Source organism: Glycine max, chromosome 1, assembly GCF_000004515.6.
Source record: "Glycine max cultivar Williams 82 chromosome 1, Glycine_max_v4.0, whole genome shotgun sequence".
Lineage (NCBI taxonomy): Eukaryota > Viridiplantae > Streptophyta > Magnoliopsida > Fabales > Fabaceae > Glycine > Glycine max.
The window spans coordinates 39,088,758-39,107,008 of NC_016088.4; the positions used below are offsets into that span (position 1 = coordinate 39,088,758).

General features: G+C 41.6%; 1 protein-coding gene across 1 annotated transcript in view; it reads right to left on the reverse strand.

The window, feature by feature from the left end:
* Positions 1–1,955: 1,955 nt before the first annotated feature.
* LOC102667909 (probable pyridoxal 5'-phosphate synthase subunit pdx2) overlaps positions 1,956–18,251 on the reverse strand; it is a 28,199-nt gene continuing 11,903 nt past the window's right edge. The window contains exon 3 of the mRNA XM_006574091.1: positions 1,956–2,168. Coding sequence (XP_006574154.1) covers positions 1,956–2,168 — 213 coding nt within the window. The remainder of the gene's footprint in view (positions 2,169–18,251) is intronic.

The following is an 18,251-nucleotide window of genomic DNA, read 5'->3' on the forward strand; positions in this document are numbered from 1 at the left end:
TTTTTTCAATAATCCCAAAATTAACCTGCAAATTTTAAAAGCAGACCACACAACATATAATTTTCATTCTGTTTTGAAACAATTTTGACCAAAAATTCCATGAAAAATTTATTAATTACTATGAATGAAAAGAATATTTAATGTTAAGGAGACATGAATTGTAAAAGATGTAAAGTAACTAAACTACAATTACAAAATTGCCTAAACATCCTAGGTTTCATTTTTAACTTTCAAATAATACTTTGCCCACTGGATGCGAAGTGCCTTCAATCTCTCTGATTCCAATGGTCTAGCATCATTGAAATATTGCATGATATATAAAACATAAGTTAATAATATATTACGTACCCATTATAACAAAATGAAATTTGTTTTGAATTAAACAATTACCATTTCCTAATTATTCTTGAAACTTCCTAAGATTATAGTTGACATCTAGTGCATGACATAATACCCACACTCAGTGCTTCCTTTTTGTCTATTACACTAAATACATTATGAAATTTAGATATTCAACGTTAAGTACAAATTAGTCTACACAGTACTAAAATATAACTAGAAGCATTGTTTAAATGACTTACTTTAACAACAATCCACCTAGCAGTAGCCTTGGATTTACTTTGTGGAGTATCGTCAAGTCCTTTTAAAGCACAGTTGAATACAAACATGGATGTGTATTGTACAATTAAAATATTGATGTTTCCGACTAATGCTAATGCAAATGTATTAAAAAACAACACTGATCTGTTAATTATTCCTTTGAGGTAGTTGTCTGGCCTATTATGCAACGAACAAAACCATATGACAACATTTTCCTTAGGCAAAATGACGACCATTTTCCAATATGCACTATAGTGGAGACCAATATAGGTTATTATACTATTATACATTATTCAAATTCATTTGTTCAATTTAACTTACCCATTCAAATAGGCTCCTAGGTACACATCCCGTTTAGAATTCTGCATCCAGTTCTTAGTGTAACTTTCTGATTCCAATTGTGATTGCCCAGATCACTAGATGGGCTGTGGCTCGAGGAATCCAAACACATCATCACTACCCCCTCACATACTTGTCTCAGTCATATGCCTATTGTTGTTAACATAAATTAAATTATGTATGAATATAAAACAATAAGTTAGGTAATAAACAATAATGTAAATTAACTTACAGAACCCATAACTGTAAAATAGAGATGTTGAGACATTGACCACCGTGTGCTATTTCAGACACATCTTCATGCTTTATGTATAAGGGGAAGTTGTCATTAAACACCCCAAACACAGTAGCATCCCACATAACTTGCAACGACTTCAGAAAAAGTTGTGGGATGGTCAATGTCATCAGATATAGGTGATCATCGACATCATGATCCGGCCTATCTGCAGGTTTCGCCGGTCCCACAGCTCCCTATTTATCCAACATAGTTAATTAACATAATTTAATTACAGTGATCACTTTAATTGAAAAAAGAAGAATTTAATGACACTGAAATACCTATTTTGATAAACGCTTGACAAGATGTGTCGGGTAAGCAAGGAAGGTTTTAAGTGTCTGCCCCACTAACCTAACCTCTTTAGTGGGTACAAGAATGGGAGCATATGCATCTCTAACCTCCTCAACACCAACCTTGACTTGATCATGCAACAAATGAATTTTTGAATGGTTGTGGATCTCTCATAAAGTCTTCCTAGGGCAACCAAGCGGGGAGGATTTTCTTCGACGTACAACCCGCATTTGCCTGAGTCACCTGTGTTTGGATCGTTCCTTAAGGGATCAACACAACTCTCCTTTGTGCTGACACAAGCAGCTGAAGGACCAACCTCAGACTCAGGAGGCAATGCGAGTCCCTGTGATTGCATCTGCGATAGAAACTGGGACCGCATTTGGCTGAAGGATAACATTAGTTGTCGAGTCACTTTTTTTGTGATTGACTCCTCCAACCGGTCCCTAATTTATTGTGGCAGCTGCCCCAGGTCTTCGGGAGCCATGGAGGAAGACGTGCTGGAGGTCCTTGGAGCTGGTCCAAAGTATTTCTTGATCGTGACACCGGCTCCAGCAGCACGCATATAACCAGGGTGTTCTGGTTGCCCAATTGCAGCAATCAGTACATTCTGACATCCATGGGCTGCAAAGGAACCCTGTGAGGCCTGGTCCTCCAATGAATCCTATAAAAGAACACATTTATTGGTTTACTCAATCACACAATAAACATAAATAATTGCAATTAATAATTGAAAGTAACTTACATTTGAAAACACAGACAGTAAATTTGACATAGTTAAGCTCCCAAATTTCTTCAATGAAACCAAAGTAAGGGATGGTAGCTACACGAGGATTGTCATCATGTACACTAGCGAAGTATTGAGATTCAGCCCTTAGGGTGACCCCACTATTTTGCATTGTACTTTTCTCGTCTTGTGCTTTTGTATAGAAGGAATACATGTTTATATTGTATCCTTGCCAAGTTATAACATTTCTTTTAGGCCCATCTGCTAGCTTTCTTAACGTTTCAGAAGCAATATCATCAGCAAAGATTGTGTCTTTAAATCAATCTAGGAAAGTCTTGTTATGCTTTTTCAAGACCCTGTTCTTTGACATTTTTGGATTACTTTCCTTCACTAAACCTTCATGGCGAAGTATGTATGGCAAAACTTCATTACTGTTATTCAACATATACAAATGAGCTTGTTGCAAATCTTCTACAGTTGGAGTGATAACATGCAATCCTCTTGAACCCTTACCTCCTACTCTTGCATCATGCTAAGACTCAGGAAGCCCAACAGGTTTAGCTTTTTCAATGTACTCTGAACAAAATTCAATGGCTTCTTCTGCAATGTACCTTTCAACAATAGATTCTTTCGGACGATGTAGATTCTTGGTATACCCTTTTAAGATCATCATGTATCGCTCAACCGGGTACATCCACCGCAAATAAACAGGACCACAACATTTGATTTCTCTGACCAGATGAACAATTAAGTGAACCATGATGTCAAAGAAAGCAGGAGGAAAATACATCTCCAACTGACACAATATAATAGCAGCCTCATTTTCTAGCTCATCTAACTTCACAGGATCAAGGACTTTACTCATATGGCATTGAAGAAAAAGCACAACCAAGTTATGACAAACCTGACTTTGTTAGGCAAAATGTCTCGTATGGCCACGACTAACAATTGTTGCATCAAGACGTGACAATCGTGAGACTTTAACCCTACTAACTTAAGATCCTTCAACTACACAAGGCTCTTAATATTTGAAGAGTATCCTTGTGGGACTTTGACCCGGCGCAGACACTAACAAAACTGATCTTCTCCTTTCTGGACCAAGTATGACAACCTGGAGGCAAGTATATTTTTTTTACCATCAGACCTTGGATGCAATTGCGATCATATACCCATCTCAGCTAGATCTTGACGAGTATTCAAACCATCTTTCGTCTTTCCTTGAATGTTAAGGAGCATCCCAATGACACTATCACATACATTTTTCTTCACATGCATAACATCAATACAATGTCTAACATCTAGATCAGACCAGTACAAAAGATCAAACAAAATTGACCTCTACTTCCATATGCAACTCTTACTTTTTTTTTCCTTCTTTTGGGTCTTTACAAATATAGTATTCAGGTGTTGAACCCGCTGGAAGACCTGGTCACCATTTAACAGTATCGGCGCAGTTTCATGTTCTTGACTTCCATTAAATTCTTTTTTCAATCGCCTATAAGGGTGATGAGGTTTTAGAAAATATCAATGCCTAGTGTACACTATTTTTCTACCATGCTTCAATTGTATGTAGCTTGTGTCTTCTTCACAGATGAGGTATGCACGATGGCCTTAACATTGTAACCGCTTAAATTCCCATATGTTGGAAAGTCATTAATGGTACAAAAAAGCATTGCACGCAAATGAAAAGTCTCATTTCGAAACCCATCAAACACTAAAACCCCCTCGTCCCACAACTTTGTCAAGTCTTCAATCATGGGATTGAGATAAACATCGATGTCATTTCCTGGCTGTCTTGGGCGCGATATCATCATATACAATGTCATGTATTTTCACTTCATGCACGACCAAGGAGGCAAATTGTAAATTACTAGCAAAACTGGCCACGAACTGTGTTGAGTGCTTAAACTACCATATGGATTCATTCCATCAGTGGCTAGTCCAAGCCTAAGATTTCTTGCCTCTTTGTCAAAATCTGGATACAAACTATCAATCTTCTTCCACTGGGAGGAATCGGTCGGATGATTGAGCATTCCATCGCAGTTTCTCTCATTTGCATGCCATGTAAGGTCTTTTACGTTGTCTCCATTAGCAAGCAGACGCTTAAACCTTGGAATGATGGGAAGATACCACAACACCTTCACTGAGGGACCCTTTTTTGAGTTTTCGTCAATACTACACTCGTCATCATCCTTCACTTTGTAGCGTGATACCCCACACCTAGGGCATTTGGGCATTTCTTGAAATTCATGTCTGTACAGTATACAATCATTCGGGCAAGCATGAATCTTCTAATACTCCATACCCATTGGACACAGTATCTTCTTGGCCTGATAGTAACTTTTAAGCAACGTGTTTTCCTTTGGAAGCATATCGTGCACTACTTGAAGTAGTGAACTAAAGATTCAGTCACTCCACCCATATTTGGCCTTGACATTAATCAGACTTAACACCACCGACAATAGCATCAAGGAATTCTTGCACCCTAGATACAAAGGCTTCTTTGAATTAGTTTGTAATGTATCATACATAAGGGCATGTGCTTGCTGACAAGACTCTTGTCCAAGGTCACGAATCATATCCTCCAAGAGATCTCCCATTTCTACATCAAACGGTTCAAATTGGGACCCACTCTGCATGTCTATCAATTCACCATGCCATATCCACATTGTAATTCTTCTTAATCTCATCACACAACAGATGCTCCCGTATGTCGTCCAATATTTGTTGTCTCTCGTTCAAATAATTTATACAAGGACAAAAAAATTTCCATCCTCATCTGGTCGACTTCTTTCAGAGGCAAATTGCAAGAACTCTTCAACACCTTCCTCATATGCAAGGCTCATGCGACATTCATTCATCTAACTTCGATTCATCTAAATAATAACTTTGTGATACTCACAAAGTTATTCGATGCATGAAAATTTCACTTTTTTATTATATGTGTGGCCCTATCCCATTCAGGAAGACATTTTTTATGATAGATTCATACGTCAAGGTTAATTCTATTTTGTTAAATTTGGCAAAATTTTGGTAGCATTTCGCATTGGGCTCCAAGTATGTGACATGAAATCGGTGAGATTAATTCCCCGATAATAAAGTATGCACTCAGAGAACAACTAGAAATACATTGTACCGAAATTTCATCAAATTAAACAAAATAATGTTAACCTTAACGCATGAATCTACCATAAAAATATCAGTCTCTCCAAACAGTCCAAACGGACAATTCAAGATTAAATACAATGATTAATGCAAACTGTCCGCAAGAATCATTGCATTCAATCTCAAACGGGAATCTAAGGTTCACTCATCATGAACATAATTTGTATATCAATTGTCATTAATGGTAGTGAACAAGTAATAAAAACATTTGTAACAAATATTTGTACTTGTGATGATGAGCAGCACGGTCCAAAATCAAAGCAACAATCCAATTAATAACTCAATGACCACCTACATGAATCATCATTCCCAAAAACATTAGATATCAATATGTGACAGTGAGTAGGCTTAAAGTATCCTATTTTTACTTCTACTAGATCAAAATTTTACATTGCTACATTAATGGCAGTGAACAAGTAATAACAACATTGGTAACAAACAACAAGATCAAAAGTTTACATTGCTACATTTGTACATGCAATGATGAGCAACATAGTCCAAAAACAGAGCAACAATCCAATCCAATAAAGAAGTCAATAATCACCTACATGAATGAATCATACCATAAGGTGGAAGTCTCAATAGTTGTGCAATAACATACAAAAGCAAACACAAACATTGAAACACTCAAGTGAGTTCGAGTACATTTGTTTTTCTTTGTCACAAAGATGGTGAGAACCCTGTCTTGTGACAAAAGTGGAATGAGGAATATGAAATTAATTGCTTATGTCACTAGGTATGGCTGTTGGAATTGGTGCCAACTCCCCAAATTTGAAAGTATATATGCATATATATATATATATATATATATATTGTAACACTAGTCAAAATTATAATTAAGCCAATTAATTACCTAGTGAGGATTGTTTATATATATAGCCATGCATAAAAGAAATTTTATTAATTCTCTATCTGGTGCATTGGTTTTCAGGTATTGCAAGATGTGGGAAAAGTTGTACATTGAGATGGATGAATTATCTAAGGCCGCATTGGCATGTGTGATAGCAAAATGGATTCTTGTAGGAAACAAAAAGGCAGGTGAAGCAGTGCCTATATGGAGTCAAAGGATCACATTGGACAGCACATTTTATGGACATGACAAGTGGATTATTTTGGTTTGTGGTGTGGATGAACTTGATGGGTGCAATCACAAATGCACTCTTTCTAGGTCTTGAAATGAACAACTAGCTAGCTTTTTTACTAGAAGCTAAGTCATTATCAATTACATTTAGGATGTTGTATAATTAAATAATATGCATCATGCAGTGAAATTCCACTACAACCTTCAATGAGCTGAAAAAAAAAGTTCCTCATAATATCAAGTATGAGATTGGCATATACCAGAAAAGAACTAACTCGCATATATGACTGACAATGAAAATTTATGGGTCAAATAATAAAATAGAACATTATGAATTTCTATTTTAAGGTTGCCACTCCACCCCTCTCTCTCTCTCTCTCTCTCTCTCTCTCTCTCTCTCTCCATACTAACTATTAACTCCACTCCCTCCCCCAACAACAAAGTAGTTATCATAAAAGTTAAAACGAGGCCATATCATTCAGTAGTAACAAGCACAAGCTAGCATTTTCAATATAGTTATAGAAGCCCAATTCATCACATATCCAAAAGTTGAAATAGCACAATAAATACAGAACAGCCCCAAACTAATTATTCTGCAATCTCAGGAAATAAAACACAATAACAAAAGCTCCTACAAAGTTCCATTCCATTCTTTGTCGACCAAAACACCACAAGAGAAAGAGAAATCGATTACCGTAGGTACAACACAATAGTGAGAGGGTTTCATTATTAGCGTTGCCACCATTCATATGCATAGTAAACCACCAATTCAATCCTTCCACTATAACCTTTTTTCCTCAATAAGGACATTCAATTTATCAGTAGTTGGTTTTTGTGATTATTGCCTTTGACAGCAAAATGACATGAATACTGAAGCTCAATTCTACAACCAACTACCATATTATTGCATACAATTTCAACAATAATGAATTGGGAATATCAATAGTTGTTTTATACACTTTTATTTTTTCTGCTAACTAAAAGAATATTAATGGCATGATTGCATGTTTTTCTGTTTATGGTCTATATACCTCAAACTAGTTATTAAGGGTTCAGATTTGTAGCAATTAACCACTTACTTCATCCTCTCCTTTGTTGTCTAGAATATTTAGTTTGACCTTTGATGAATCAAAGGGATTCTATTTTGTCCAGACTATTTTCCAGTCCGAATTTTTGAGACATATCCTACTGGGGAATGGGGTGATTTTGGTTTAACAAGCTGCACACAACACTCTTCATGTCCATGTTATGGAATTACTAACTTTTAAAAAGGAAAAAAAAACACGCATACTAGGGGAGAGGGTTGTTATACCCTAGGTTTTGAAATTGATCATACCTCAATAAACACAGTTGATGCTTAACATGGTTGAAACTTTTGAACCACCTCTGCAACTACTTCCTGCAAGAAACAACACAGATTATCAACAATGATGGGTAAATATTAGGAAGAGGAATTAAGTGAGGACTAGAATTAACAAGGGGGGGGGGGGGGGACAAGACATTGTAGTAAAGCTGATTAATTTCTACAACTAGCAAGCAGTGTTAGTATTAAAACTGCTTAATAAGAAGTGAAATACTAGAAATACACTTTCTCACATACTCTTTTATTAGTTGAAATTTATTGAAAATGACAATTTGTTGATCTCAAATCATATTTAATGATTTATTCTCCTGATTTTGTAGTTTTCAATTAATTTTAACCAGTTAGATAAAGTGTGTATGAAGGGGTGTGTTCTTAGCACTCCTTGGAAAGAGAAAATTAGAGCTGCTGGGTTATAGCAGGAAACATTATTTGTAAGTAATAAGAAGTGTCAATCTTGTCAAGCTAGTAAACCATTTGTTTAAATGTCCAATTAAATCATATTATCAGACCATTTGTTTATCAAATGCTGAATGGTTTTGAAATCATTACATTACAAGATTGCTTCCTAAATCACCTGCAACAAACATAAAGGCTTCTTAAGCAAATAAGTTAAACGACATTATGGTAACCATCAAGTAATTGTAGATGGTCTAACTAAAATAGCATAAACAATGAGATTAAGGTGCATCTCTAAATCCATCGCCATAAGATTAAGAAATAAAACTACCATACATATAACACATAGGAAATACAAAGTGTCATACCCTGATTTCGTTCGGGGATTATTACTTGATGACATGCAACCTTTGGTTAGCCGCTTTGAGATACTTGGCGTCCTTTGTTGCACAATAAATGAAGTCCTGAGACGTCTCAGAAATCTAAAGGAAGCAAGCTTGCGCGATCCGTGAAATTCCATAATGTGGCGGAAGTCGAAAAGAGGTGTTTTTCCGCAATCCGTAAGTTTCCGTAACTTCTTCGAAAGCTAAAAAAGAGTAAATACATAATCCGTAAGGATTCATAACCTTGCGGAAGAAAAATAAGTATCGTTACGAAATTCGTAAAGTTTCGTAACATTACGGAAAAAGAATCACAAAAAAAAAGGCAGGGGGTGTATTTAGTAAAAGTGGGGGTGCAAATAGCAACCAGGCCCACTTGGGCCCTCCAGAAGGCTGTTGCTTCTGGAGGAAGCAACCTTGCTCACCTGGGCGAGCTGGGCGGCAAGCTTCTCCCCTATTTTGCTATAAATAGGGGGAGAAGTGAAGAAGAAAAGGGTTCAGCCCCTTAGGCACTTCTCTCTCTCTCGAATTTGCTGAGGAAAATTATTTCCGTGAAGAAAATCCAAGTCGAGGCGCTTCCGTAACGTTTCCGTGAGTAATTACGCGAAGATTCTCGATCGTTCTTCAAGATTCATCATTCGTTCTTCGTTTTCTTCAGTCTTCAACGGGTAAGTACCTCAAACCAAGTTTTTCAATTCATTCTATGTACCCGTGGTGGTCCACATTTTGTTTCATGTATTTTTATTCTCGTTTCCATTCGCTTTTTATACCCCTTTTTGACGTGCTTAAGCCATTTATTTAAGTCATTTCTCGCTTAATCTAAAAATAAAATAAATTTCCACCGATCGTTTGAATTGTATCATCCGTTAATTTTGGTTAAGATGAATTCCGACCGTTCGGTCGTGCCGTAACCACATTGGAAATCAAAAAAGAGGTAAAATAATAATATAATAATTAAAAAAAAATACCTTTTAGTAAAGTAAAAGCGGAAAATCAATCGGACGTTTTCTCTTTGGGATTTCTCATTCTTAATTGAATTGACTAATAACTAAAGTGAAACTAAGACTAAAATCAACTCGCCTAGTCAAGCTCGTCCGCAAAAATAGGTTTTTGAAAGTTTATCATTTCAGTTTCTTACTAAGTAAAATGGATCATTTTTAAGGCCCAATGCCTTAAAATGATCACCCTTCAAGTAAAAAGAATCACTTGATTCACGCATAAGAAAGAACTACGTAGGTCTGATTTCCTCTCCAAAGGAGGGTACATATGAGCAAAAGCCCAACTTTTGTCGACCTCAAAAAAAATAAAAATAAATAAAGTTAAGATAACACAATTCCACAAATTCTAAAAAATAGGCTGTTGTCCTTTGAGACAAACGTAAGAGGTGCTAATACCTTCCTCAAACGTAAATACAATTCCCGAACTTAGAATTTTCATTTTGACTGGTTTCCTTCGGTTTTTCCGACGTTTTCCACAAATAAACGTTGGTGGCGACTCCGCGCATCTTTCCTCCTTTGGAAAGCGCACCCGTGAGCTTCGCCCTCGCTCGCCCGCGAAGGGCACATTGCGACAGTTGGCGACTCCACTGGGGACCTTTTTGTGAGTTAGGCCTAGTTTAAGGAATTGTGGAATTGTGAAACTTTGTGTGTGCTTTCATTGAACTGTGTAAAATGTAAATAAATTGTTGTCTATTTTGCATTCTTTACACTGCATTCTAAGCACCCACGGGTTTTGAGTAAAAAGGGGCCCTACACCCGGGTTCATGGGAATTTAAGGAGTGGAGGTGAATCTATCATCATGCTAGGTCTCCGACTTGCTTGATAATAGTGAAACCTCGTCTAGAGCTTCTCTCTTTATAATATGTTGTCGCTGGTATTCCATACCGCCACAATATTATTATCTTGAGTGATGATACCTCTAGAAAACAGTCGTGTGAGTTATGAATTGTTGGGGAGTAGTTATTAGAGACCCCTAGATATTGTCCTATGGGTTCCCAAATAGGGGCAAAGAGCAAACACACTCCGTGCCATTTGTTCTCATGCATCTTTTGATAAATAGCACTAGTTTATAGTTTTTGCTAGTGGTGTTTGGTTTCTTTAGAGTAATACATAACCTTTCAATGCTACGTTGAGGTGCCATCATGCCCAAACATAGCATTAAAATTAGATCTCTGCGGTCTCGTGTGTGTGAGTTTCCCCTTTGTGTTGTTTTCCTCCTGTTTCATGCATACGCATTGCATCATTCATGTCGGAGTCTTGATCCACCCCTTTTTTAGGTAAATGATGGGGACAAATCAAAATGGCAAAAGGTTTTATCAAGTCAAGGTTAAAAGCCTAGATGTCACTAGCCTCAAGGAATTAGGACGATTGATGGGACCTCTCCAAAGGCAAGCCTTTCGCAAAGTGTATGGAAAGATTCTAGATTTGGCCGCAACGGAGGTATTTACGGAAACTGTCGTATCCCTCGCCCAATACTATGACCAGCCGTTGAGGTGTTTCACGTTTGGGGACTTCCAAATGGTACCAACTATTGAAGAGTTTGAGGAAATATTAGGATGCCCTCTTGGGGGGAGAAAACCGTATCTTTTCTCCGGCTTTCTTCCTTCCTTGAGTAAGATTGCGGTTGTGGTTGGTGATTCAGCGAAGGAGTTGGATCGCACGAAGCAAACTCGGAACGGCGTAGTGGGCTTGCCTCGAAAATACTTGGAAGGTAAGGCAAGGGATATGGCAAGCCAAGAGAAGTGGGGCCCGTTTGCAGATATTTTAGCCTTGTTGATTTTTGGGGTTGTCCTCTTCCCGAACGTCGACGGTTTGGTAGACTTAGCCGCCATTGATGCTTTCCTCGCATATCACCATAGCAAGGAAAGTCCAGTGGTGGCTATCTTGGCAGATTTGTTTGACACCTTTGACCGGAGGTGTGAGAAAAACAGTGCACGGATTGTCTATTGTTTACCCGCTCTCTGTGTATGGTTGATTTCACACCTATTCCGACAAGACACGAGACACCCGTGTCCGCTTCAAAGCTATCGCTCATGCACCGAAAAAGGAAGAGTCGATTGGGACCAACATTTGGCTGGGATAGGGGGCAGCACGATCAATTGGTTTCCTCGTTGGAAGGAAGGCAAGGAAGGAGTTCTTTTCTCGTGTGGGGACTACCCTAATGTTCCACTAATAGGGACTAGGGGTTGTATTAATTATAATCCCGCACTCGCCATAAGACAGCTAGGGTATCCCATGAGGGGAGCGCCAACCGAAGAAAGTCTCTCGCCTTTCCTTGTGAGGGATCTAGGCGCGCAAGGTCTCAAGGTTATACAAAGAATCCACAAGGCGTGGAGGAATCCATTGAAGAAAGACAAGGAGCTTAGGGGCATCCGAAATGGCGTCATTGGAGGTTATCATGGATGGCTAAGAATTCATGCGCGAGGGTTAGATTGGCTCTCCAAATTGAAAGTTATCGATGAGGAGAATTTCGAAGCTCCGGAGGAAGATGAAGAAGTCCGAGCTCTAAAATTAGAGCTAGGGAAGGCAAGACTCGCCAAGGAGAAGTTCAAGTCAGCTGCTACACACATCCGGAAAGAGTGCACCGAGTTACAAGAGGAAAACGCGGCCACTACAAAAGCCCTTGAACAAGAAACCAAAAGGGCCCGCAAGGAGGAATATGGCCGAGAGAAATTCCGAGGAGCATTGTGGGGTAGTAACAATGAGCTCAAGCTCCGAAGAGAGGAGAGAGATCGGTCACGGGTGCATGGCATGATCTTAAAAGAAGAATTAGTTGCTTGCGCGAGGTCCAAAAGGAGTTTGGCTCAACACTTGGAAGCCACGGAGCGAAGCATGCTAGCTATCTTAGGGCAATACAAGGAAGAATTGAACCAGTCCATGGCCCATGAACAAAAGCTAGTGGAGGATTTTGCACAAGTGTATGCCGAAAAAGAAGCAAGAGGGAGGGTGATTGATGCGTTGCATCAAGAAGCGACTATGTGGATGGATAGGTTCGCCTTGACCTTAAATGGAAGTCAAGACCTCCCGCATCTGTTAGCCAAAGCAAAAGCCATGGCCGAAGTGTGTACTGCCCCCGAGGAGATCCATGGGCTAATCAATTACTGTCAGCACATGATAGATTTGATGGCCCATATAATTAGGAATCGTTAGGTTCTTTTGTAACACCTTTGTATAATCTTGGCTAGATGAAAGCTTTGTTCTTTTTATAAAATGAGAAGTTCTGGACTCATTACGTTATCTAAAAATCTTGGGGTGGATCCAAGTGCTCCGATCATCCATTTGCATACTCATGTTTCGGTGGCATACTCACCGTTGTTTATTTCTTTAGGAATTTCATCATAACTAAGAAAACACCAAGGCACCCCTATAACACTCGATCCAGAAAAATGGATAATGAAGAGGGCGTGCAGGAACAGATGAAGGCCGATCTATCGGCCTTAAAAGATCAAATGGCTTCCATCTCGGAGGTCATGTTAAAACTTCAGAAAACCATAGAGGATAAAGCCACCGCAACCGCCTCCAGTACAGTTAGGGAAGCGGAGCCGGTGCTGCAGCCCGCCTTGAATCCGGGCCTAGACAGAAACACGGCCGTGTTCGGTCGAAGGTATAGTCCGCAAGCTTATCCTTATGGCCTGCCTCCGGACTTCACCCCCCATGCCACCCCGGAAGATTTAAGCCAAGCCCCTACTTTTGAGGGGCAACTCCCACCTTATGAAGACTATCCCGAGCAAGACGATGGGGAAGGAGATACCCATCTTGGCCCCCTGCTCCACCTCAAAGATCCGTCCCCGCATGAACTACCCCAATCAAACATAGTCCGTCATACCCCGGCCTCACCCACACCCGTAAAAGAATCTGTTCCCTTTGCGGAAGATAAGGGAAAGATTGAGGCGCTTGAAGAGAGGTTAAGAGAAGTTGAGGGCCTTGGCAATTACCCATTCTCGGATTTAGCAGATTTATGTCTCGTGCCCAACATCGTCATCCCTCCCAAGTTCAAAGTACCGGACTTTGATAAGTACAAAGGGACGACATGTCCAAAAGGGCATCTCCGAATGTATTGCCGGAAGATGGGGGCGTATTCCGCGGATGAAAAGTTGTTGGTCCATTTCTTTCAAGACAGCTTGGTCGGGGCAGCTGTAGCATGGTATACCAATCTGGAAGCTTCCCAGATCTGATCATGGAAGGACTTGGCAACTGTCTTCATTAGGCAGTACCAGTACAATATGGACATGGCTCCCGATCTGAACCAGCTTCAGGGTATGACTAAACGAGAGCATGAGTCCATTAAGGAATATGCCCAGAGATGGAGAGATCTCGCAGCCCAAGTCGTACCGCCCATGACGGAGAGGGAGATGATCACAATTATGGTAGATACGTTACCTACGTTCTACTATGAATAGCTGATAGGCTACATGCCAGCTAACTTTGCGGATCTCGTCTTCGCCGGAGAAAGGATTGAATCCGGGCTATGAAAAGGCAAGTTCGAATATGCTGCCAATATGGCCCCCAACAACAACAGAAGAGCCCCAGTAGTGGGCGCGAGGAAAAAGGAAGGAGATGCCCACGCAGTCACCACCGCCCCAACATGGATGAAAGCACCCCAAAATATCCAAAGCCCATACCAGCCCAATCCCCCAAATTTTTTAATCCGAGCCGGGAACTCCCTCCCGACTCAAGTAAAAGGACCACCCGCAGCAGAAAGAGCGCCGGCCCAACGCACAGCTCCAGCCGCACCCCGGCCAGTTAATAATACAGCCCCCAGCGCGACCTATAAATATGCACAGCACCCGAAAGACTACTTCCCTCCTATTCCCATGGCATATTCCGAGTTATGGCCTTCATTATTGGAGAATCACTTGGTGGTGGCCATACCCGGGAAAGTTCTTCAGCCACCCTACCCCAAGTGGTATGATCCGAGTGCCAAGTGTGTGTACCATAGTGGAGTTCCCGGACACAATATTGACTCCTGCATCCCGTTCAAGTATAAAGTGCAGCACCTGATTAGTGCCGGCTGGCTAGTGTTTCAGGAGGAAGGCCCAAATGTTAAAACCAACCCGCTAGCCAGTCATGGAGGGGCTAGCGTGAATGCCGTCGAAGAGGACGGGCCATCACGGACAAAGAGGTTAGAAGAAGTGGTTACTTCTAGACGCTTCATCTATCAAACACTGCAAGCGGCATGCATGGTCCCCCAAGGTGGAGATGAAAGGGACGAATGTTTGTTTCACCTCGGGGAGTCGCATGACATGGAAACCTGTCCCGCGGTGGAAGAATTGCTTCAGCGGCTCATGGATTGCGGGCAGCTTGAAGTGTCCATAGGAGGGAGGGAAGAACCACAAATTTGCATGCAGTCGGAAGAGAAGAAGGTTCCTCTAACCCCCAAGGCCCTAGTAATATGTTTTAGGAAAGGGACCGGCTCCACACCCATATACCCCCGGGCGGCACCCAAGCCGACGCCATTTGCATATCAAAGTAATAAGGTCGTTCCGTGGAAGTATACCCCTCCCGCGTCCAGCGAAAGAGTTGCAACCGAAGTTGACTCCCTATCAGCTAAGGTAACCAACATCACCGGCCTCAGTGGCGTAACCCGCAGTGGTCGGGTGTTCGCTTCCCCTCACCCGGCGGAATTGTCCTCTAAAGGGAAGGCGCCCATGGTCCATGAGCCCACAGACATAGCCACCCCCTCGAAGGAAGTAGATCCTCCCGTGGCAAGAGGAGCCGAAAAGAAAGGGGGACTTCAAGGAAAAACAGTGACTTTGGAAGAGGCCCATGAGTTCCTCCGCCTCATCCAACAAAGTGAGTTTAAGGTAGTCGAGCAACTGAATAAAACTCCAGCAAGGATCTCTTTGCTTGAACTACTCATAAACTCCGAGCCTCATCGTGCGCTGTTGATGAAGGTTCTTAACGATGCCCATGTAGCACATGATATCTCAGTGGAGGGTTTCGAAGGCATCATTAATCATATAACCACCAACAACTACATCGCGTTTGCGGAAGAAGAGATTCCCGTTGAGGGGAGAGGACACAACAAGGCTCTACATGTGTCGGTGAGATGTATGGACCACGTTGTCGCAAAGGTACTTATCGACAACGGATTGAGTTTAAATGTAATGCCGAAGACCACTTTGGAAAAGCTTCCTTTTAGTGCGTCACGTTTAAAACCGAGCTCGATGGTGGTGCGGGCCTTTGATGGTACTCGGCGAGAAGTAATGGGGGAAATCGACATTCCCATTCAGATGGGCCCCCACACTTGCAATGTGGTGTTTCAAGTAATGGATATAAATCCTGCCTATAGCTGCCTCTTGGGAAGACCGTGGATTCATGCCCTGGGAGTGGTCCCTTCAACGCTTCACCAGAAATTGAAGTTCGCAGTGGGTGGACTTTTAGTGATAGTGTCGGGTGAAGAGGATATGTTAGAGAGCGGCCCCTCCTCCGCACCGTACGTGGAAGCGACGGAAGAATCATTGGAAACGGCTTTCCAATCCTTTGAGGTGGTGAGCTGCGCCTCTGTCGAACCAAGTCCGTCGCTACCTTCTCTCTCCAAAGTGGCCCTAATGGTGGCGCGTGTTATGCTCAGGAACGGATTTGAGCCCGGAATGGGTCTAGGCAAGGACTGCCTCGGGAATGCTGACGTGGTCGATATCAAGGGAAATCCATACAAATATGGATTAGGGTACGAACCTAGGATGCCGGGGAGGAGGAACGTGCCGTCAAGATTTCGGGCGGATAGGATATGGCCCGGCCGTATTAGCCAGTGTTTCACCAGCGCTGGAATGGTGTCCGAGGAGGAGGTGGCCGCGATAGAAGAGGAGTTCCCTCAAGACCCACCAAGTTTTGTGCAACCATGCCACCCCGATTCCCAAGTGGGGAACTGGCGCGTGATAAGCCAGTCAGAAGTCTATACCGCCGATTCAATGTAATTAGAGCCTATAGATTTCCGTTCTCTTTTGTTTTGTGAAACCTACCTTATTAAATAAACAAAGAGATCTTGTTTCATCTGTTCTTGCAGTACCACCCTTTCTCATATCATTTTGCATGTTTTTGATTCTTTTGTCTTGTTTGGTATAGAGATGAGGGTCGATTCTTTGAGGATCCTAACAACGAGGGTTTGATAATCGATTTCGATCGAGATATAAGCCAAACGATAAACGAGGAAGAAGAAGAGGACGTCCTGTCACCAGAGTTGGAAAGGTTGGTCGCTCAGGAAGAACGTGAAATGAAGCCTCACCAAGAAGAAACCGAATTGGTAAACTTGGGGACCACGGAGGAAAAGAAGGAAGTAAAGGTAGGGACCGGTATGACCGCGCCTATCCGCCAAGGCTTGATAACCCTTCTTGAAGAGTATCAAGATGTCTTTCCATGGTCGTATCAAGATATGCCCGGTCTGGATTCCGACATTGTGCAGCATAAGTTGCCTTTGAATCCTGGGTTTTCTCCGGTTAAGCAAAAGTTACGAAGAATGAGACCCGAGATGTCTTTAAAAATTAAAGAAGAAGTAAGGAAGCAGTTTGATGTAGGTTTCTTAGCTGTGGCACGGTACCCGGAGTGGGTGGCCAACATTGTCCCAGTCCCGAAAAAGGACGGCAAGGTTCGAATGTGTGTAGACTACCGGGACTTGAACCGAGCAAGTCCTAAAGACAAGTTTCCCCTGCCAAACATTGACATATTAGTAGATAATACAGCCAAATTTGCCCTTTTCTCATTTATGGATGGTTTCTCGGGGTATAATCAAATAAAGATGGCACCCGAAGATGTAGAGAAGACCACTTTCGTCACCCTATGGGGGACATTCTGCTATAAAGTGATGGCCTTCGGACTGAAAAATGCTGGGGCAACCTATCAGTGTGCCATGGTGGCGTTGTTCCATGACATGATGCATAAGGAAATAGAGATCTACGTAGATGACATGATTGCCAAGTCTCGGACTGAGGACGAACACCTTGTCAATCTGCGTAAGCTGTTTGGAAGGTTGCGGAAATACCAATTAAAACTAAACCCAACCAAATGCACCTTTGGGGTGAAGTCGGGGAAGCTGCTAGGATTTATCGTAAGTCAGAAAGGGATAGAGATAGATCCCGAGAAAGTGAAGGCCATCCTTGAAATGCCGGAACCCCGCACGGAGAAGCAGGTTCGGGGGTTTTTGGGCAGGTTGAATTATATCGCGAGATTTATCTCGCAACTCACCCCTATCTGTGAGCCCATTTTTAAGCTGTTACGTAAGAACCAAGCGGTCCTATGGAATAGTGACTGCCAAGAGGCTTTCGAGAAGATCAAACAGAGTCTCGCGAATCCCCCGGTGCTCATGCCACCCGTAACAGGAAGACCTATTTTCCTGTATATGACCGTGTTGGACGAGTCTATGGGGTGCGTGTTGGGTCAGCATGATGATTCTGGGAAAAAGGAGCAAGCCATCTACTATATGAGCAAGAAGTTTACCGCATGTGAGATGAATTACTCAATGCTGGAAAGGACGTGTTGTGCTCTGGTATGGGCATCACATCGGCTTAGGCAGTATATGCTCAGCCATACCACGTGGCTTATTTCCAAAATGGATCCCGTGAAATACATCTTTGAAAAACCGGCCCTCACGGGACGAATCGCTAGGTGGCAGGTATTATTATCTGAATTCTATATCGTTTA